The sequence below is a fragment of the Lontra canadensis genome, unplaced genomic scaffold, assembly GCF_010015895.1.
Source record: "Lontra canadensis isolate GAN:19392208 unplaced genomic scaffold, GSC_riverotter_1.0 scaffold52, whole genome shotgun sequence".
Taxonomy (NCBI): Eukaryota; Metazoa; Chordata; class Mammalia; order Carnivora; family Mustelidae; genus Lontra; species Lontra canadensis.
In genome coordinates this window covers 10,908,352-10,930,606 of record NW_022631046.1, presented here as the reverse complement: position 1 = coordinate 10,930,606, position 22,255 = coordinate 10,908,352, and the positions used below count along the sequence as shown (strand labels likewise).

Below are 22,255 nucleotides of genomic sequence, written 5' to 3'. Positions count from 1 at the left end.
CAAACTGAGGGTTGCTGGGGCGTGGGAGGGTAGGGATAGGGTGGCTGAGTTATGGACATTGGGGTTATGTGCTAAGGTGAGCGCTGTGAAATGTGTAAGCCTGATGATTCACAGACCTGTACCCCTGGGGCAAATAATACATTATATGTTAGTTTTAAAGAAACATAACTTACTCATCCATCAAACAGAATGAAATCTTGTGATTTGCAATGACATGAATGGAACCACAGGGTATTATGCTGAGTGAGTGAAGTAAGTCAGTCAGATAAAGACAAATATATGATTTCATTCGTATGTGAAACTTAAGAAACAAATGAACATAGGGGAAGGGAAGGAATAATAAAATAAGACAAAAATAGAGAGGGAGACAAACCATAAGAGACTCTTAACTATAGGAAACAACCTGAGAGTTGCTGGAGCAGACGTAGGCGGGGGATGGGGTACTTGAGTGATAGGCATCAAGGAAAGCACTTGATGTAAGGAGCACTGGGTGTTATATGCAACTGATGAATCACTAAATTCTACCTTTGAAACTAATAATACACTGTACATTACTTAAATTGAATTTAAATTAAAAAATTTAAAAAGGTAACTATGATGTGATAAATGTGTTAATTAAGCTGCTTGTGGTAATTATTTCAAAATGTATGGTAGTCTCTGCTTATCCATAGGGATACATTCCAAGATGCCTGAAGCCACAGACAGAATTAAACCCCATATATACTATGTGTTTTTCTCATATATACATACCTATGATAAAATTTAATGTATAACTTAGGCATAGTAGGGGATTAGCAATAGCTAATAATAAAATAGAACAATTATAACAATATATTGTAGTAAAAGTTATGTGAATGTGGTCTTGTTCTCAAAATATCTTGTTGTACTGCACTCACCCTCTTCTTGTGATGTGAAAAGATAAAATGTCTACATGATGAGACAAAGTAAGGGCACTGTAACGTAGCATTAAGCCACTACTGACCTTCTGATGATATGTTGGAAGGAAAATCATCTGATTCCAGACTGTCATTGACTGCAGGTAACTGAAACTGCAGAAAGCTAAACCACAGCTAAGAGAAGACTACTGCATACATATATCAAATCATCATGCTGTACATTCAAAAGATATTACAATTTTATTTGCCAATTATGCCTCAGTAAAGCCAGGGGAAGGGAGTGGCTAGGAAATCTCTTTCTTTAGCATAAGAAAAATATTAATTTTAGCCAATAGTCACCTAATTGTGAAGCACTAAAAGAATCATCAATAAAATCCAAAAGGAGACAAAATGCCACTATTTCCTTTTATTCTGGAATTCTAGCCAATTTAATGAATTTAAGAAAAGAAATCCTGAAAATGATAAGACAAATGTCTGTCTTCCAAATTTCAAATACATTTCACTGTCTTCCAAAAACCTGTTCTTTTTCCTCTGCAGAAGACATGCTAAGTTTCAAAGGTTCCACTTGGAGATCCTGACTTGATCTAAAAGAAAGGGTAAGACTTTCTGTGAGTCATTTACATCAAAGTGATATTTAAAGTGAGTAAACCAGTACCCTGTGGGAGTATAGATTATAAAACTGTAGTATCATACATTTTTTTCTAAAATAAAGATTGACCTAAATTGAGATGAGAATTAACTCATTTTTATTTTTATAGGGAATGGTTGACATTAAGTTCTAAAATCATTAGTTGTGATTAAAATTTATCTATAATAATAAATGGATTTTTTAACTCCACTTATTCTGTGCCAGAAGACCTTGAAAAAAAATTTTTTTGGCATTTATAGTTCAAAAATCTTGCCATCTGCATAGGATAATCATTCCTTCATGGGAGAAGGGTTGTGTTATATAGGCCTTGTCTAGTGTTGTCTAGGGCCTACATGCCAAAGACCTTAGCTAATTTATAGACACATGGTGCTCAGTATAACTTGAATCATTGAATGAATGACTCAATCAAGGAACATAGAATGGCATCTGTTAACTTTCTCACTCATTCAACCAAACTGAGGGGGGAAAATTGGAGAAAATGGATGGAAAGAAAGATGTTGAAGGAGCTGTGTCATAAAACACTATGAGTCAAGGCATCAACGTGCCTATTCAACCCAGAGGACACTACAAGCACAGGGCTGGGCAGAGGCTCATTCACCTTTCCACCCTCTACAATAGATGACAGACCAGATTCGGCTCCCTGAGAGGACAGATGTTCCCACAGAGCACGGTTCCCTTGAAAAGCAACAACAGGTAGGAGCTTGATAAGAGGCCAGAATTAAAGTAAGAAGTCTGAGCAGAAAAGGTAGGTTCCCCCAGATAACTGTGGAAAATTTTTAAGAAATTCCTACTTGAACAGAAGGTAGATGAAAGCTATTATATTTTGAACATTAAATGTTAATGTGACTTCATTTGCATCACAGACTGGAGACCAAGATATTTTAGGCTACATAAGAACAGGTAAAATCAGCCTAAGGAAAAATTATGCAACACAAGGAAAGCGACCAACACCTTGAAAATTTCCCTCCTCTGGATTATGTGTACAGCCTAAAAAATACACCAGCAGCATTGGTTTGCTGCCCTAATATTAACACAGACTGCCTCTGACCCCATCTCAACTGTCTGGCCAACTGCTCTGGGCTTTCTACACTTATTCCCAAAATTTGCCTCAGCAGTTCATGCTCCATTGAACCAGTCATTCACCAGCATCTTCTGACTTGACTATAGCAGCTTCTCTCTGCATATCCACGAACCCAACTTCCTGCTTTCTGCCATGGACTATCACACAGATATTTCTCAACCCCTGGCTGCTGTTCAGTATCATCTATGGAACTTGTTTAAAAATTAAAATAGTCCATCCCCACTCTGAACCTCTTTAGTAAAAACTTCCAGGGGTGGAGCTTGAGCATCAGTATTATTAACAACTGTTGCGGGTAATTTTGAAGTACAGTAGGGACTGGGAACCACTGACTGAGATGAGTTAATCAGCCTCCTAATCTTTCTCTCCGTCTCTGGTCTCCTCAACCTCCAGTCTTCTATCCCTTCAGTGGTTCTTCCTCTACTTGTTATAGTGCAAACTCCACAGCCTTTGTATTCTGATCACGATTATATTTTCTAGCCTTATCTCTCTGTCTACTCTTTTGCTGTCCCATAGCTATTGCCTAGCCAACCTAATCTTTGAAGCCATTTTTTTTTATAAAAGGCATTTATTCCCTGAGAAGCTATGCTTGTCATGCCTCAGCTTTTCCCATTGCAACTTCCTCTTCCTGTAGATTTCTACATCCTTTTCTGTGCTTTAAGGTCCACTCAAACATCATCTCTGAATCCACCCAAGAGAAATCCCACACATTTCGGTACTTATTCTCTTCATTTTCTACTCTTTATTTTAGCATGTATCATACAATATGAGCTGTGTAGTGACTGTCCAGACTAAACAATGAGCATCTTGGTGGCAAGGACAGTACTTTATTTATCTCTTTAGGTTCAATAAATGTGTTTTGAATGAAAGACATGAAATTATGACAGATGAGGATGATCCATAATGCACTTAAAGGCAGTACGTTTAAAATATTCTGATTGGAGGAGCACCTAGGTGGCTCAGTGAGTTAAAGCCTCTGCCTTCGGCTCAGGTCATGATCCCAGGGTCCTGGGATCGAACCCCGCATCGGGTTCTCTGCCCATTGGGGAGCCTGCTTCCTCCTCTCTCTCTGCCTGCATCTCTGCCTACTTGTGATCGCTGTCTGTCAGATAAATAAATAAATAAATCTTCAAAAAAAAATTCTGATTGGAAAATAAATAAATAAGTAAATAAAATGTTCTGATTGGGTCTTGATTAGTTTTAATTCCCTAACTCAGATTTCATGGCCCAATTTGAAATAGATTAATAAAAGTACTAAATTTTTAAATGAAAGGTAACAATAGTCTAAAACAGAGTCCTTGATTTATATGAATCAGAAAAATTCTATAATAGGCCTCAAGGTAAAATCTAAGTTAGAAATTAAAATCCTAACTTAGTGAGCCAAATCACTGAGATGCTATTTATAAGAAAGTGATCAGCACACTAGTTAGAAAAAGTATCTGCACCCCCATGTTCACTGTGGCATTATTTACAATAGCCAAGACATATTACATATATGAATGTGCAATTCATATATACATACATATGCACATACACACGTATGAATATTATCCAGCCATAGAAAAAGAATGAAATCTTGCCATTTGTGACAACATGGATGGGTCCCGAGGGCATTAAGTTAAGTGAAGTAAGTCAGAGAAAGACAAACACTATATGATGTCATGCATATGTGGAATCTAAAAAAAAATCAAACAGATAGATAAAGAGAACAGATTGGTGGTTGCTAGAGGTTGGGGGTGGGAGGAGGGGCAAAATGGGTGAAAGAGATCAAAATGTACAAATTTCCAGTAATAAAATAAGTATGTCATGGTAATATAATGTACAGCCTATAGTTAATAATACTGTACTGCTTATTTGAAAGTTCCTAGAGAGTAAATCTGAAAAGTTCTCATCACAAGAAAAAAAAAAATTGTAACTGATGACAGACGCATAAGTTAATAAGATTTACTGTGGTGATCATTTAGCAATATATATAAATCTCAATCATTACATTGTATACCTGAAATTAATATAATGTTATCTGTCAATTACACATCAATTTTTTAAAAAGAAAGTGATTAGAGCTTTTTAAAGGGGTTCCTCAAATAGGAGGAAATATCACTAGAAAAGTAGTCTCAAAAACTCAAGAAAGAAAAGTATCCACAAAACCAGCTCTATTCAACTGTGAAAAGAAAAAGTATGGGAGCATCTGGATGGCTCAGTTGGTTAAGCATCCAACTTGTGATTTCAGCTCAGGTCATGATCTCAGGGTCGTGGGACTGAACCCCAAATCAGGCTCTGTGCTCAACGCAGAGTCTGCTTGTCCCTCTCCCTCGCTCCTCTTCCACTTGCACATGCTCTCTCTTTCTCTCAAATAATAAATAAATAAATAAAATCTTTTAAAGAGAGAGAAAGTGTTATCATTATGGACATCACTGTTGCCTCTAATATGTTCAATATGTTGCCTAATGTGTCCACCAAAACATATTGTTTTATTGCCAAAAAACAGTAGTATTGTAGTCAAACTACTATTGTCTGAATGTAAATCTTTCTATCTATAGCTTCCATTAGAGAAACAAACCTGCCTCTTTTTAGAAGTTACTCAGTGCTTACAAGGACAGATTGACATTAAGTACATTTGACAACACCTTAACACCCACAGTGCAGCAAGACACATAGGGAAAGATATAAGATGATCTTCAAGGTAATGATTAACAACTATCCATAAAAAACTATCGTAAGACTGGAATGATAAAGTGCCATATTTACTACTTGTCTAGTAGACCTCCTGAGGTATGTACTGGATTCTCAGCATATTATGTACATTTCAGAAGGAGATGAAAAGTAGTTTAAGCCATATCCAAGAATCCCAACAAGGAACATTTTTGATTGCTGAGAATAAATTATACAATTCATAAGATCAATCTAAGAGAAAACACAAAAAGAAATGTATAGTTTGATAGACAAAAATGTATCTAAAACACCAAAAAATAATCCTGATATGATAAAACAGAATGCTCCAGAAGTGGAATATAGATTAATAGTAATAGTAATTATTAATAGTAATAATACTAATAATGGCTAACATTTATTGACTGCCTATTCTGTGCCAAATGCTAGCATTTTATATGCATCATTTCCTTGAATCTTCCCAAGAACTCCCATTTGACATATGAAGAAATTAAAACTTAAGAGGGCATAAGTAAAATACCTTAGGCATACAGCTAGTCAGTGGCAAAACCAAAACTCTAATCCAAATCCCTATCCTCCTAACCACTATGTATTTTGTCTTATTAATACAAAGCTAAACTAAAATGAAGCATGGAAAGGCAACCTGGATGCTTTCCTATGAAATACCCTTAAAACCCGAAATGGAAATTAGCTAAAATCTTGTCAGTATTTTGAGGTCTAACAGGTCTAAACATGACCTCATGGGAGGGGGTCAAAATCAGAAAGGGTTTGCTCTTAATAAAGAAGACTTAAGCAGAGAACAAGTAAAAAGAGCTGATACAATCTCTGGGAAAAGGGGTGCCTGTGTGTCTCAGTCAGTTGGGCATCTGCCTTTGGCTCAGGTCATAGTCCCTTGAGTCCTGGGATCAAGCCCCACATCGGGCTCCCTGCTCAGCAGGGAGTCTGCTTCTCCTTCTCACACTCGCCCTGCTCATGCTCTCTCTCTCTCTCTCACTCTCTCAAATAAATAAATAAAATCTTTAAAAAAATTATTTTTTAAATTTTTTAAAAAAGCTCTCGAAAAATATTGATTCACATATATTCTTCCCCCAAAAGCAAATAGAACTGATTTGACTAAAATACTATAAAATAGGAAAAATAATTGTACTCTAGTAATCTAATTACTGCTAACCTAGATAATAGAGTGGTATTTAGGAGACATGAAGGTAGAAATTTGGGAAATAGTAAAGCCAGGAGTTATTAGAACTTTGAGTGGTCTGGGCTTCTTCATTATTTCTGGTTCCAAAATACAACCATAAAATTAGGTTCTATTAAAAAAACAATCTGCTAATTCATAATGCGCCTCTGCTTAGAGTTGAAGCAATATGACTAGATTTTGGAACTGCTAAAGTCACCTCAAATATCAATCTGTTTAGGTTCCAACAAATAAAACTAGGAGAAAACTAGATGCATTGGGGTTGGGGTTCTTTTAACCAGGAGCAATAGGAAAAACAGGCCAGGACCACAACAGGTCCAAAGATGTAGGAGGGTCTACAAAATAGACCCTCCTACATATGAATAGTGATAATAGTCTGATCAGTACACAAGCATTGGAAAGAATGAACATCCACTAGCTTTAGTCTTTTTACCCCTCTACTCAAGATCTGATTCCAAGAAGGGAGGTCCCGATTGGCCTTGCTCACATGACTAGTCTTCTGACTGGCTAGAGAAGAAAGCTCCTGAAAAGTCCCACCAGACTACATCTAAAAGGGAAAGAGGTATTCCTCAAAAGGCGATATTTGGAAGAGGAGATAGGTGCTGGACAGAAAACAATATACAACCCTGCCCTTGTAACACATACATTAGACTGACAAATATTCCTGCCTCTTCCCAATAAGAAATCCCATCTGCACAGAGAATGAATGTCTGTCTGGGAGACTCTGAAGTGATGACCATAAGCCACAGGACCAATGCTCTATTTGACCAAAAGTAGATTAGGGACATCTGAGACTAGTTCCAGATGCAATCCATTAAAGTAAATCAGTGTTATATTGTGTAAAAAGCCAACATGGGCTTCCAGAAGTCCAATACCAAGACAGGAAAATGGAGGGTAAAATCACCATTTAAAAAAAAAAAAAAAGACCAGTCATTTCATTTAGAAAGCTAACAAGCTATTATCAAAGGTTTGTACCTCAGTCCTGGCAACAAGTTGGTCCACTTGTAACTGATTAGGAATAAAATAGACACCTGATGAGATTATACAGCTCCACAAGGTCAAGAAACTTTTGAGAAACTAAAACAGGGTATGAATTATTTAAGAGCTCTGAAAAGACTCAGGCTTTTTAAACCTTTTTATGGTTATCAGGTGATGTACCAGTTACTGATTTGGGGATAATTTTATTACAAGATCATGATAATGTAAAACATTCTGTAATATACCCCAGTTGAAAATGATTGCCAGGGGAAAGAAATTTATTTGTCTTCTTTAAAGAAAGAAAGTTTGGCAATTATTTGAGCCATAACATCATTGTTTACGAGAGCACCCTAAGGACTGATCATTAAGCCTTAACACTTGGATAAAAAATACCACTGAGGAGCAGAGGTGGCTATAGAAGGTTTCAGGACTTCTAAATAAATATTCAACATATTCCTAGTTGGTGACAATCCTTGTGGAGGACCCCTAATAAAAAACAGAGCCTCTAAATACATCTCATGAGTCTATCCTAAGAGGACATTATACTTAAAATTTTTCTTAAAATAGTTTCATTTAAGAAATAAAAGAAAAAGACACACAAGGGAAAAATGTAAAAAAACTTCAGTCTTCTCATATCTCCAGGGTGTCCCCAGTGTCAGTGGTAGGAAGATAGAGGCCGAACAGGAATGAGCATATTACGACAATATAAGGACCAGACTGAGTCTTAATAAAACAAAAAGGGAAATCCCAAAGGCTTTATTCTCTCCAGGCTCTAAGATGCCACAATATTACTCCTGAGACAGTTCTAAAAAAGAAAGATAAGTTTTATTTGACATAGAAATAGGACTGAAGTATTAGTATCCGCCAAGTAGACAGTAGCATGTGGCCACAGAAGCATCTGTTGAGAAAATGGATCTGAACACACCCCAAAGTCTTCCAACAAAGATAAAGCACCATTTGGCCTTGTCAGCTGAGACTATCCAACACCATCATCAAACTCCTCCATTCAAAAGCTGGAAGTGCAATGATAATAAGGCTCTTCTCTAACGCTGCCAGGACAGACTTCCCAACCCTGAACATTAATAGCATCTGTCTGCTCAAAATCCTTAGACTTGGGGCACCTGGGTGGCTCAGTGGGTTAAAGCCTCTGCCTTCAGCTCAGGTCATGGTCTCAAGGTCCTGGGATCAAGTCCCGTGTCGGGCTCTCTGCTAGCCAAGGAGCCTGCTTCCTCCTCTCTTTCACTCTGCCTACTTGTGATCTCTGTCTGTCAAATAAATAAATAAAATCTTAAAAAAAAATCCTTAGACTTCCTCTCTGGTCTCACTTCTTACCCTCTTCTCCCAAGAGACCCCACTTCCCCTTGCCATTTCATCTGTGCCTCGATGACACTGAATAACCTATAGGACCACAAGAACTCTATAATCATTCTAGCTTTAGGAATTTTGTACATGTTGTTTTCTCTTCCTATAAAGTCCTTTTCACCCTCTGTCTTCCTCTTTCTCTGGCTATTCCTGCCTATCAGTATTCAACCTGATTCCTTTTCTGGAAGTTTCCTTACATATCACCCAGTATTTGGTTAGGTACTCCTCTGCTAAATTCCCCTGGAATTCTTGCAGTTAAAGTATCTATGACAGTAACCCATAATTACCTTCTTACTTGTCTATGTTTCCATGAACTAGATTTATCTTGAAGGCAGGGACCAAAAAAGAAGGCAATCCATCAATATTTGTTGAATAAATAAAGAATTTTTTTTTATCCCCTGTACTCAACATAATACCAGGCATACAATGTAAAATAAATATTTGCTGAATGGATCATAAGTACTCAAAAACATTTGTTGGATGAATTAAATAATGGACAGATGATTACAAAGTGCTACATATCAGAAATCTCAGATTTCTTTTTTTTTTAATTTTTTATTTCTTTTCAGCATAACAGTATTCATTGTTTTTGTACCGCACCCCCTTCCAATTTCCCTCAACTCCCTTCTCCTCTCCATCTCCCCTTGTCCTCTATGCTATTTGTTATGCTCCACAAATAAGTGAAACCATATGATAATTGACTCTCTCTGCTTGATTTATTTCACTCAGCATAATCTCTTCCAGTCCTGTCCATGTTGCTACAAAAGTTGGATATTCATCCTTTCTGATGGAGGCATAATACTCCATAGAGTATATGGACCACATCTTCCTTATCCATTCGTCCGTTGAAGGGCATCTTGGTTCTTTCCACAGTTTGGCGACCGTGGCCATTGCTGCTATAAACATTGGGGTACAGATGGCCCTTCTTTTCACTACATCTGTATCTTTGGGGTAAATACCCAGTAGTGCAATTGCAGGGTCATAGGGAAGCTCTATTTTTAATTTCTTGAGGAATCTCCACACTGTTTTCCAAAGTGGCTGCACCAACTTGCATTCCCAACAATAGTGTAAGAGGGTTCCCCTTTCTCCACAGCCTCTCCAACACATGTTGTTTCCTGTCTTGCTAATTTCAGCCATTCTAACTGGTGTAAGGTGGTATCTCAATGTGGTTTTAATTTGAATCTCCCTGATGGCTAGTGATGATGAACATTTTTTCATGTGAAATTTCAATATCCTACTTTCTGACCTCAAACCCATATCCTTCCAGCTCTCTCAGACTCTGATTTTCTGATCCCTAACTTCAAAGAGATCTCCAGTCTCTGGACATCTCCATGCTCACCAAGTCTTTAAATACCCTGAAGGTATCACTTCCCTCCCTACTCAATCTGTACTCATTTTTATTAGGAACTTTTAACCCATACATTCTTTGTAAAAATATAGCCCTGTACAAATCTCTGCTGTCACAAATATTTTGCTGTCACAGCTACTAAAAACACTACACCAGGGTAATGCCATACCACCATGCAGATTGGGCCCAGTATAAATTCATGGTCCTCAACTTCAGCTATAACTTTGTACAGGCCAGTCCTTCAACTTCATTGTCAACTCCCTCATCCATTCCTCATCCATTCCACTCCACTCTCTAATCGTCTTCTCTCTCCGGGGTCCAACTGTCCACCCTTGCTCTCCATTGTTGGCAGATATGATTGCCTCCTACTTTATCAGATGATTGACATAAGAAGGCATAAACTCAACTCTCTGCCTCCACACCAATAGGCTTTCTCAAATCTACATTGATCTGTTCCTCCTTCTCTTTTGTATCAGAGGATGAGGAGTCTGCTCTGTAGCCTATCCTCCACTGAAGATGAATCACTTTATCTGTGTTTTCAATCTCATCTCCTTCCCTCTTCTAATAGGACTGTGCTCTATTATTAACACCTCTCATATCTTCAATTTCTCTCTTTTCTTCTTGCTCCTCATAGTCATTATATAAATACGTGGAACTTTTTCTCTTAAACTCTGTATCCTTTCCCTAGCTTTGGCCTATTTTTTTCTTATCAGCTAAACTACTTGTAGCATCATCCTCTACTTCACCATGTGCCATTTACTCAGCCAACACCATCAAATTTTTATGAGTAATACACAGGGACAAATTTTTTTTTAAATCCTCTACCTTGAAATGTGAGTACCCTTAAGAATTTAAATTCTAAAATCAACATACAATGAATCGGTAAGAAGACAGAACAATTTCCAGGCCAGAGTAAAATATAAATTAGCAGCATCCATCTGAGAGAAGGCATCTGAGCCAATGGACTTGAAGTATTTTAATTCCATAGTAAGGAATGCATTATGCTAGCATAGTGTCTCTTAAGTTCTATAGTTTCCCTCATTTTTAATCCTCCTGATTTTATTTGGCTTCCTACATAAGTTGCCCCTACAGAGAGAGAATACAGAGAGAGGATTTCTCATTTCAGTAGAGTTCGGGATGGGTAATATAGATTAGTTTCCCTGTTCAAAACTGTTCAACTCAAAGAGAGGACTAGATATAGGGAACCTGAAAGTTCATAATCTAATGTTAAGGGCAACACATTATTTTTAACAAAGTGAACTAAATCATTCATTTAACAAAGGTTATATGTCAAGACCAAAAAAAGGAATGGCATGTTGTTACCATCAAAAGGTTGTGTGAAGATGTAGAGGTTGCATCTTTCTCAGATATTAGAAGAGCTTTCTGCATCAAGTATATTGCTTTGGACAGCTTATTCTTCCTTATTTTATTCATTACACTCAATTCTGAAACAGAAAACAAACATTTTATCAAAAGGGAAACATGAAAACTACCTTTAAAAGTTTTTAGAAAAACAGTTTATCCCAATTTTAATTACCTGTAAAACAGTCAATGCTTCTAGGCTGTTTTAGCTTTTCTGGACCTTTGGTAGATACATGTTTGCTAACAGTTGGAGTCTGCAAAACTGAAGAAGGAAGAGGAGATTGCCATTACAATTAGATTTGTGTCCAAGAAAGGAAATATTTTCTGAATATTAAAGGGTAACTATCTATTTGTAAAATTATTGCTTCCTCTCATACGTCACCTTTTTTCATCAATACATAAAAATTCAAATAAATCTACTATAACGACAAATTCTCCTCTATGTGCCACAGTATGCCTGAGGACATGAAAAATATTTAAATTATAGATGGAGAGGGAAGATGGCAGAAGAGTAGGGGACCCCCAATTCATCTGGTCCCTTGACCTTGAATTCAGCTAGATATCTATCAAATCATTCTGAACACCTGTGAATTCAACCTGAGAGCTAAGGAAAGAATTGCTACAATTCTACAAATAGAGAAGTGACTACTTTTTGCAAAGTAGGAGGTGCAGAAAAGTGAATCTGAGGGGATATATCGGAAAATAAACCATGGTGGGAGGGAACCTCCATAAGCTAGCTGCTGGAAAGTGATATAGAATTGGAATGCAGAAATCGGAACTTCTAGAAGTCTGCTCCTGTGAGGAATGTCCCTGCCTGAAAGGTGCTCAGGTGGTGAAGCGGAGCACAATCCTAACTGGGACAGTGTGGTCTCAGAATCCCCAGGGTCACAGAATGAATGGGGATGCCAGAGTGTGGTAGAATTCCCAGGCACTGGAGCAGGAAAGCTGGTTACAATTAGCAAGCCCTGGAGTGGGCTTTCAGCTAGGTGTTGCCATAAACCATGAACCATGGCAAGATCAGGGACTGCCTCTCCAAGCAAGGGCCCAGCAAGAGGAGTGGCCCTCCTTCCTCCTTGGGAGGAGTGGCAAGAGTGCACACAGATTTGGGCAATTGCTCCCAGAGCAGGGTCCCAGGGAACAGCAGAGACTTGGTGAGATTCCCCTCTCCTTCCCCAGGAAGGATTGGTGCAGAGACCTGGCAGGCCAGAAAGGGCTAGCATGATATACTCAGGGTACTAAATGAGAAAAACATGCAGCCAAGAATACTTTATCCAGCGAGGCTATCATTCAGAATAGGAGAAGAGACAAAAATCTTCCAGGACAAACAGAAACTAAAAGAATTTGTGATCATTAAACAAGCCCTGCAAGAAATATTAAAGGGGATCCAGTAAGGAAAGAGAGAGCCCAAATGCAACATATACCAGAAAAGAACAGAGACAATATACAGAAACAGTGACTTTAAAGGTAATACAATGGTGCTATATTCATATCTCTCAATAGTAACTCTGAATATAAGTGTGCTAAATGCTCCAATCAAAAGACACAGGGTATCAGAATGGATAAAAAAGCAAGTCCCATCCATACTCTACAAGAGACCCATTTTAGACCAAAAGACACCTCCAGATTGAAAGTGAGAGGGTGGAGAACAATTTATCATGCTAATGGATGTCAAAAGAAAGCTGGGGTAGCAATCCTTATTTATCAGACAAATTAGATTTTAAGCCAAAGACAATAGTAAAGGATGAGGAAGGATGCTGTATCATACTTAAAGGGTCTATCCAACAAGAATATCTAACAATTATAAATATTTATGCTCCTACCTTAGGAGCAGCAAATTTTATCAACCAATTAATAACAAAATTAAAGAAACACATTGATAATAATATAATAATAGTAGCAGACTTCAACACTACACTCACAGCAAAGGACAGATCATCTAAGAGAATCTCAAGAAGGAAACAAGGGCTTTGAATGACACACTGGATCAGATGGATTTCACAGATATATACAAAGCATTCCATCCTAAAGGAAAAGAATTACACATTCTTCTCAAGTCCACATGGAACATTCTCCAAAATGGGGCGCATAGGTGGCTCAGTGATTAAGTGTCTGCCTTCAGCTCAGGTCATTTCCCAGGGCCCTGGGATCAAGCCCCGCATTGGGCTCCATGCTTGATGGGGAAGTATGCTTCTCCCTCTTCCTCTGCCTGTTGCTCCCCCTGCCGGGTGCTCACTCTCTCTCGCTCCCCATCTTACTGTCGAATAAATAAATAAAATATTTTTTTTAAAAGAACACATATTAGGTCACAAATCAGGCCTCAACCAGTATCAAAAGACTGGAATTATTCCCTTCATATTTTCAGACCACAGTGTTTTGAAACTTGAACTGAATCACATGAGGAAATTTAGAAGGAACTCAAATCCTTGGAGATTAAAGAGCATCCCACTAAAGAATGAATGGGTCAATCAGGAAATTAAAGAATTTTAAAAATTCATGAAAACAAATAAAAAGGAAAACACAACTGTTCAGAACTTTTGGGATACAGCAAAGGAGATCCTAAGAAGGAACTACACAGCAATACAAGTCTTTCTCAAGAAACTGGAAAAGTCTTAAATATACAAATGAATCTTACACTTAAAGATACTAGAAAAAGAACAACACATAGAGCCTAAACCATGGAGGAGAAGAGAAATCATAAAGATTAGAGCAGAAATGAATGAAATAGGAATGCCTGGGTAGTTCAGTCAGTGAAGTGTCTGCCTTCAGCTCAGGTCATGATCCCAGGGTCCTGGGATTGAGTCCCACATCAGGCTCCTTGCTCAGCAGGGAACCCGCTTCTCCCTCTGCCTGCCACTCCCCCTGCTTGTGCCCTCTCTCTCTCTCTCTCTCTCAAATAAAGAAATAAAATCTTGGGGGGAAAAAAGAAATGAATGAAATAAAAACCAAAAGAACAGTAGAACAGACCAACAAAACTAGGAGCTGGTTCTTAGAAAGAATTAATAAGGTCAATAAATCCCTGGCCAGACTTATCAAAAAGAAAGGAGAAAGGACCCAAACAAATAAAATTGTAAATGAAAGAGGAGAGATCACAACCAACACCAAGAAAACACAAACAATTTTAAGATCATACTATGAGCCATGATATGCCAACAAATTAGGCAATCTGGGAGAAATGGAGGTATTCCTAGAAATTTATAAGCTACCAAAACTGAAACAGGAAGAAATAGAAAACCTCAACAAACCCATAACCAACAAGAAAATTGAAACAGTAATCAAAAATCTTCCATCAAACAAGAGTCCAGGGCCACATGGCTTCCCAGGGGAATTATATCAAACTTTAAAAAAGAACTAATACCTATGCTTCTGAAGCTGTTTCAAAAAATAGAAATGGGAGGTGCCTGGGTGGCTCAGTGGGTTAAGCCTCTGCCTTCAGCTCAGATCATGATCTCAGGGTCCTGGGATCAAGCTCTGCATTGGGCTCTCTGCTCAGCAGGGAGCCTGCTTTCCCCTCTCTCTCTCTCTGCCTGCCTCTCTGCCTGCTTGTGATCTCTTTCAAATAAATATATAAAATCTTAAAAAAAAAAAAAAAAAGAAAAAAAGAAATGGAAGGAACACTTCCAAACTCATTCTATGAGGCCAACATTACCTTGATCCTAAAACCAGATAAAGACCCCACCAAAAAGAGAATTATAGAACAATATCCCTAATGAACACAGATGCCAAAATTCTCACCAAGATACTAGCTAATAGGATCTAACAGTACATTTAAAACATTATTCACCACTACCAAGTAGGATTTATTCCCAGGCTGTAAGGGTGGTTCAACATCTGTAAATCAATCAACATAATACAACACATTAATAAAAGAAACGACAAGAATTATATGATCCTCTCAATTAACAGTGAAAAAGTACTTGCCAAAATACAGCATACTTTCTTGATTAAAACTCTCCACAGGGAGGAATACAGGGAACATAACTCAGTATCATAAAAGCCATATAAAAAAACTCATATACAAAAGGCCCACAGCAAATATCATTCTCAATGGTGAAAAACTGAGAGCTTTTCCCCTAAGGTTAAGAACATGACAGGGATGCTCATTCTCACCACTGTTGTTTGACACAGTACTAGAAAGTCTAGCCTCACCAATCAGGCAACAAAAAGAAATAAAAGGCATCCGAATCAGCAAAGAAGTCAAACTCTCACTCTTCACAGATGACATGATACTTTATGTGAAAAACCTAAAAAACTCCACCCCAAAATTCCTAGACCTTGTACAGGAATTCAGCAAAGTGGCAGGATATAAAATAAATGCACAGAAATCAGTTGCATTTCTATACACTAACAATGAGACAGAAAAGAAATTGAGGAATCAATCCATTTACAATTGCACCAAAATATAAGATACCTAGGAATGAACCTAACCAAAGAGGCAAAGAATCTATACTCAGAAAACTACAGAACATTTATGAAAGAAATTGAGAAAGACACAAAGAAATGGAAAAATATTCCAAGCTCATGGATTGGAAGAATAAATATTGTGAAAATGTCTATGCTATCTAGAGCAATCTATACATTCAAGGCAATCCCTATCAAAATACCATCAACACTTTTCACAGAAATGGAACTAATAATCCTAAAATTTATATGGAAACAGAAAAGACCCCACATAGCCAGAGCAATGTTGAAAAAGAAAACCAAAGCTGACAGCATCACAATTCCAGACTTCAAGCTCTATTACAAAGCTGTCATCATCAAGACAGTATGGTCCTGGCACAAAAACAGACACATAGATCAATGGAACAGAAAAGAATCCAGAACTGGACCCTCAACTCTTTGGTCAGCTAATCTTCGACAAAGCAGGAAAGAATATCCAATGGAAAAAAGACCATCTCTTCAACAAATGGTGTTGGGAAAATTGGACATACCCACGCAGAAGAATGAAACTGGTCTATTTCCTTACACCACACACAAAAATAGACTCAAAATGGATGAAAGACCTCTGTATGAGACAGGAATCCATCAAAATCCTTGAGGAGAACACAGGTAGCAACCTCTTCGACCTCAGCCACAGCAACTCCTTCCTAGAAACATCGCCCATGGCAAGGGAAGCAAGGCCAAAAATGAACTATTGGGACTTCATCAAGATCAAAAGCTTTTGCACAGCAAAGAAAACAGTCAACAAAACCAAAAGACAACTGACAGAATGGGAGAAGATATTTGCAAATGACATATCAGATAAAGGGTTAGTATCCAAAATCTATAAAGAACTTAGCAAACTCAACACCCAAAGAATAATCCAATCAAGAAATGGGCAGAAGACATGAACAGACATTTCTGCAAAGAAGACATCCAGATGGCCAACAGACACATGAAAAAGTGCTCAACATCACTCGCCATCAGGGAAATACAAATCAAAACCACAGTGAAATACCAACTCACACCAGTCAGAATGGCTGAAATTAGCAAGTCAGGAAATGACAGATGTTGACAACAATGCAGAGCAAGGGGAACCCTCTTATACTGTTGGTGGGAATGTAAATTGGAATGCCACTCTGGAAAACAGTATGGCGATTCCTCAAGAAGTTAAAAATAGAGCTATGCTGTTACCCAGCAATTGCACTCCTGGGTAATTTGCCCTAAAGATAAAGATAAAGCCGTAGTGATCTGTCGGGGCAACTGCACCCCAATGTTTATAGCAACAATAGCCAAACTGGAAAAAGCAGAGATGTCCATCAATAGATGAATGGATAAAGATGTGGTGTATATATATATATAATATATGTGTGTGCATACACACACAAACACACACACATATATCTACACACACATATACATATACACACATACATACATATAGGAATATTACTCAGCCATCAGAAAGGATGAATGCTTACCATTTACATCAATGTGGATGGAATTTGGAGGGTATTATGCTGAGTGAAGTAAGTCAATCAGAAAAAGACAATTATCATATGGTTTCACTCATATATGGAATATAAGAAAGAGCACAGAGGATCATAGTGGAAGGGAGGGAAAACTGAATGGAAAGTAATCAGATAGGAAAAAAAGCCATGAGAGACTCTTAACCATAGGAAACAAACAGGGTTGCTGGAGTAGAGATGAGTGGGGAGATGGGGTAATTGGGTGATGGGCATTAAAGAGGGCATGTGACGTGATGAACACTAGGTGTTATACGCAACTGATCAATTATTGAACTCTATCTGAAACTAAGGATGTCCTAAATGTTGGCTAATTGAATTTAAATAAAATTTTTAAAAATTAAATTATAAAAATATTTGATTTTCTATATCCTCTTAAATAAAATCATCTTAAAAGTTATAAATAGGATCCAACCTACTTTTGTTCACTTTCCCTTTTACAAACTTTTTAAAACTGCTTCATCCATGATCCCTGCAAGAGCTCAGAGCATGCCATGAAGACCTCCATTCTCGTCTTCCAAAATTTTCAATTAACACACAAATTATTGCCAGTTGACTATGGGCAGTGAGAGATTCTGGTGTATAGTTGGGAAGGACCATTATGGTGGTCCAGGAAAAAGAGAATGATAAAGAAAAGGATAAAAGTATGCTGGCCCAGGAAGATGAAGAATGTTACACTGATTCTTGATTTCCCAGGTCTGGTCCTCAAAAGACTTGGCAATATTTTGTTTCTGTCCTTGGAGGTATACAATAGTACCTGTAGTAACCTTACAATAAACCCCATTTATTGAGGTTTAATTATTTGTGCTAATGCCATGGGATGATGATTGATTGATGAAAAGATGCCAGCAGGTAGCATTAAAGAACATAAGGTTTCTTTTTTTAAAAATATTTTATTTATTTATTTGATAGATGGAGATTACAAGTTGTCAGAGAGGCAGGCAGAGAAAGAGGAGGAAGCAGGTTCCTCACTGAGCAGAGAGCCTGATGCGGGGCTTGATCCCAGGACCCTGAGATCATGACCTGAGCCGAAGGCAGAGGCTTTAACCCACTGAGCCACCCAGGCACCCCAAGAATATAAGGTTTCTTTAATGGTGAAGGTTAAGGGAATTTAGCTGCTTGGAGACAGCAACACAAAGCAGAAAATAATGCATCATTCTCTCCGTATCTGGGGTATTATAAGTGCTAATTAACTGACAGCTCTCATGATTATAATCCTTGAAGAAAAAGATGAGACTGTGAGAAAACTCTGAATGCCCAATACAGATAGTCATATTTAATACCACTGTCATCAACAGGCAACCATTGTCAAGTTCCTGAATAAGAATGACAAAAGGGGCACCTCAGTGGCTCAATCTCTTGAGTTTCTGACTCTTGATTTCAACTCAAGTCAAGATCTCAGGGTTGTGATATCGAGCCCTGTATCAGGTTCAACATTATGGATACAGCCTGCTTAGGATTCTCTCTCTCCCTTCCCCTCTGCCCTTCCCCCTACCTCAAAAATAAAAAATAAAATTAAAAAAAGAATAACAAAAATAGTTTTTAGGAAACAATAGTCTGGCAGCAGCATGCATGAGCGAAAAAAGGAGGAAAAAAGTGAAAATCTGTGCTAGGCTGATAGTTCAATAAGTGGACAAAAACATCAAGGAGACCCAGAGATACAGCAAAGGAATAATAACTAACTCCATTTCAATCTGAGCTCAAGTCTACTATCAGTATTGTTAAATAGTCTCTGATAAAAACTCAGAGGATCACTTGGTCTTCAGAGATTTATGGATGACAATTAGAGAATGAACTAGTTAGTAACTCTAAACAGACTCCACTTCATTACAGAGGATAATATAGCTACTAAGTGAGAATTATAGGCTAGTTTTCTTAAAGAAAACCTGACATAAATCCCATTCACATTTGGAAATAGATTTCTAATCCAAGTATTTTAAAATAAAAAAATATTCAAGATTATTATTCTAAGTAGCACCAGTAAAAAACTATACATGATGACACAGAGATATTTTCATTTTTATTTGCTTCCCTCTACATCCAGGAAGTCTTTTGAGAAACTGTTTTGAAGCAGTGTAAATGTTGAAAATAAAATGTAAAAGGATGAAAACTTAAAAGGATAAGAGAATTTTAAAAAGGAATTTTATATATAAAAAGAATGCAAATAAACCAAGTTGTCCTAAATATATATCAACTGGAAACATAACCATATAAAAAATAAAATTAATTCAAGTAAACCTGAACACCGCTATCTAATGTGTGGTATATTCTAAAGACATAATGAACTGCAAAGGAATACTAAACTTATTTAGCAGGTTAATTGTTAATGGTGGTATTGGTTTAATAATTCTGAAAGTCCTTTGTTAATATGGCAGGATAAAGCAAATGAGTTATTACATCGATATTATTGGGAACCAGAGTTCTCAACATGAGAGAGGCCAAATGCAAAAGTGAAATGTAGAACTTTGGATTTTCAAAGTGTTGGGACTTTGAATTGGCAATATCAGAAAGAGCTTCCAATATGCCTATGTGTGTATACACACACACACACACACACACACACACACACACACATCGTAAGTCTATAACATTTAGTTGTACAATGAACAAAAACTTGCTCAAAGAATAATGGAGAGATATTAAAAACACAGAATCCAGTTTGAGACCTCCCACTGGCAAAATGTGTAACTTTGAACATCAGAAGAACAATGACAGTAAATGATTTTAAGTGATTTAATAAAAACAAAATTCAATCCATAGTGTAACTCCACAAATTAAAAGAGGCAAAGTAGTGACAGTTCTTTACAAAAGAAGGTCAATAAATTCAGCAGAATTATTTAATCAGAAAATCACTGTACCCAACCATTGTAATAATTAATTCTATAAGGATCACCAATGGAAGCTAAACCATTGGGTGAAAATCTGTTGGGAAATAGGACATTTATTCCATCTCAAAGCATCATTTGACATACCAATTATTTTTTCTTTACAAAAAGGGAAAGATAGCTTCACAGTGGAGAGATCTGGTAGATACCACCTTAACAAAACAAAAGTAGTTTTCCTCACCAATCATAGGAAAAATGAATAATATGTGCACCCTAATGTGGTACAATGAGATCTATATAACATCACCCATGTAATCATGAAAAAAACTACTAAGAAAATTCAGATTGTAGAATGTTCTAGAAACATATCCTCAAAAGTGTGTCATAAAAGAAAAAGTAGGACGTCTTATTCTTCTTCTAGATAGAAGAACAGGACAGAAAGGTGATGTCAGCATTGTGGCAGCATAAGACATCCCTCCCCCCCACACACATTTAGTAATAAAAATTTAGCATCCATTCAGGGACCAGAAAAAATTACCTAAGAAAGAAGAGCGAAAGTGAAGATACCAGACTTTCTGATTTCACACTATACTAAAAAGTCATAGTTATTAAAACAGTATGGTACTGACATAAAATTAGACACACAGACTATAGAACAGAATCAAGAGCCCAGAAACAAATCCAGGTGTATATGTCCAATTAGTATTAGACAATGCACTGAAGAATACTTAATGGGGAAAAATAGAATACTTAATTGGAAAAAGCATATAAAAACAGGATATCTATATGCAGAAGAATGAAATTGGACCTCTGCCTAATACCACTCAAAAATTAACTTTAAATGGATGAAAATCTTAAACTTAAGAATGGGAACCATAAAATTCCTAGCAGAAAGCATTGAGAAAATGCTTCTTCCTTATTTTTTTTAAAGATTTTTATTTATTTATTTGACAGAGAAAGACAGTGAGAGAGTGAACACAAGCAAGGGGAGTGGGAGAGGGAGAAGCAGGCTTCCCACTGAGCAGGGAGCCCAATGTGGGGCTTGATCCCAGGACCCTGGGATCACAATCTGAGCCCAAGGCAGATGCTTAATGGCTGAGCCATGCAGGCACCCTGAAAAAATGTTTCTTGACATTGGTCTCAGCAACTACTTTTTTTGGATAAGACACAAATAATAACAACAACACAAAATACAGTTTAAAAAAAAAAGCAAGTAATAACAAGAACAACAAAATTATTAAATGGGACTACATCAAATAAAAAAATCTCTGCACAGCAAGAATGAACAAAATGAAAAGGTAACATACAGGATGGAAGGAAATATTTTTAAATCATACATCTCATAAGGGTTAATATCCAAAATATTTAAAGAAGTCATACAATCCCAATAGTAAAAAAACAAACAATGGAGAGAGAGAACTGAATAGACTTTTTTCCAAATAAGACATACAAATGGCCACAGGTACATGAAAAGATGCTCAAAGTCACTAATCATCAGGAAAATGCAGATCAAAACCACAAGGAGGTACCATTTCACATCTGTTAGAATAGCTATCATCACAAAGATAAGAGGTAGTATCTGGGTGGCTCAGTTGGTTAAGCCCGAGGATCAAGTCCCACATTGGGCTCCTGGCTGGGCAGGGAGTCTGCTTCACCCTCTGTCCCTCCCCCTTTCTCATTCTCTCTCTCTCTCGTAAATAAATAAAATCTTAAAAAAAAAAAAAAAAAAAAGACAAGCGATAATAAATGCTGGGGAGGATGTGGAACAAAAGCAACACCTGCACACTACTGGTGGGAATGGAAATTGGTTCAGCCACTGTGGAAAACACTATGGAGGTTCATCAAACAATTAAAAATAGGGGTGCGTGGGTGGCTCAGTCAGTTAAGTGTCCAACTCTTGATTTTTGGCTCAGGTCATGATCTCAGGGTCCTGAGATCAAGCCCCACATT

The 22,255-nt window shown here is 37.3% G+C and overlaps 1 protein-coding gene across 2 annotated transcripts in view; it reads right to left on the bottom strand.

The window, feature by feature from the left end:
* Positions 1 to 22,255, bottom strand: part of CFAP54 (cilia and flagella associated protein 54) — a 317,324-nt gene that overhangs the window by 226,514 nt on the left and 68,555 nt on the right. For both annotated transcript variants that reach the window (XM_032874281.1, XM_032874282.1), the window contains exons 18-19: positions 11,714 to 11,800; positions 11,500 to 11,621 (exon numbers count right to left, since the gene is read on the bottom strand). In XM_032874281.1, coding sequence (XP_032730172.1) covers positions 11,500 to 11,621; positions 11,714 to 11,800 — 209 coding nt within the window. The remainder of the gene's footprint in view (positions 1 to 11,499; positions 11,622 to 11,713; positions 11,801 to 22,255) is intronic.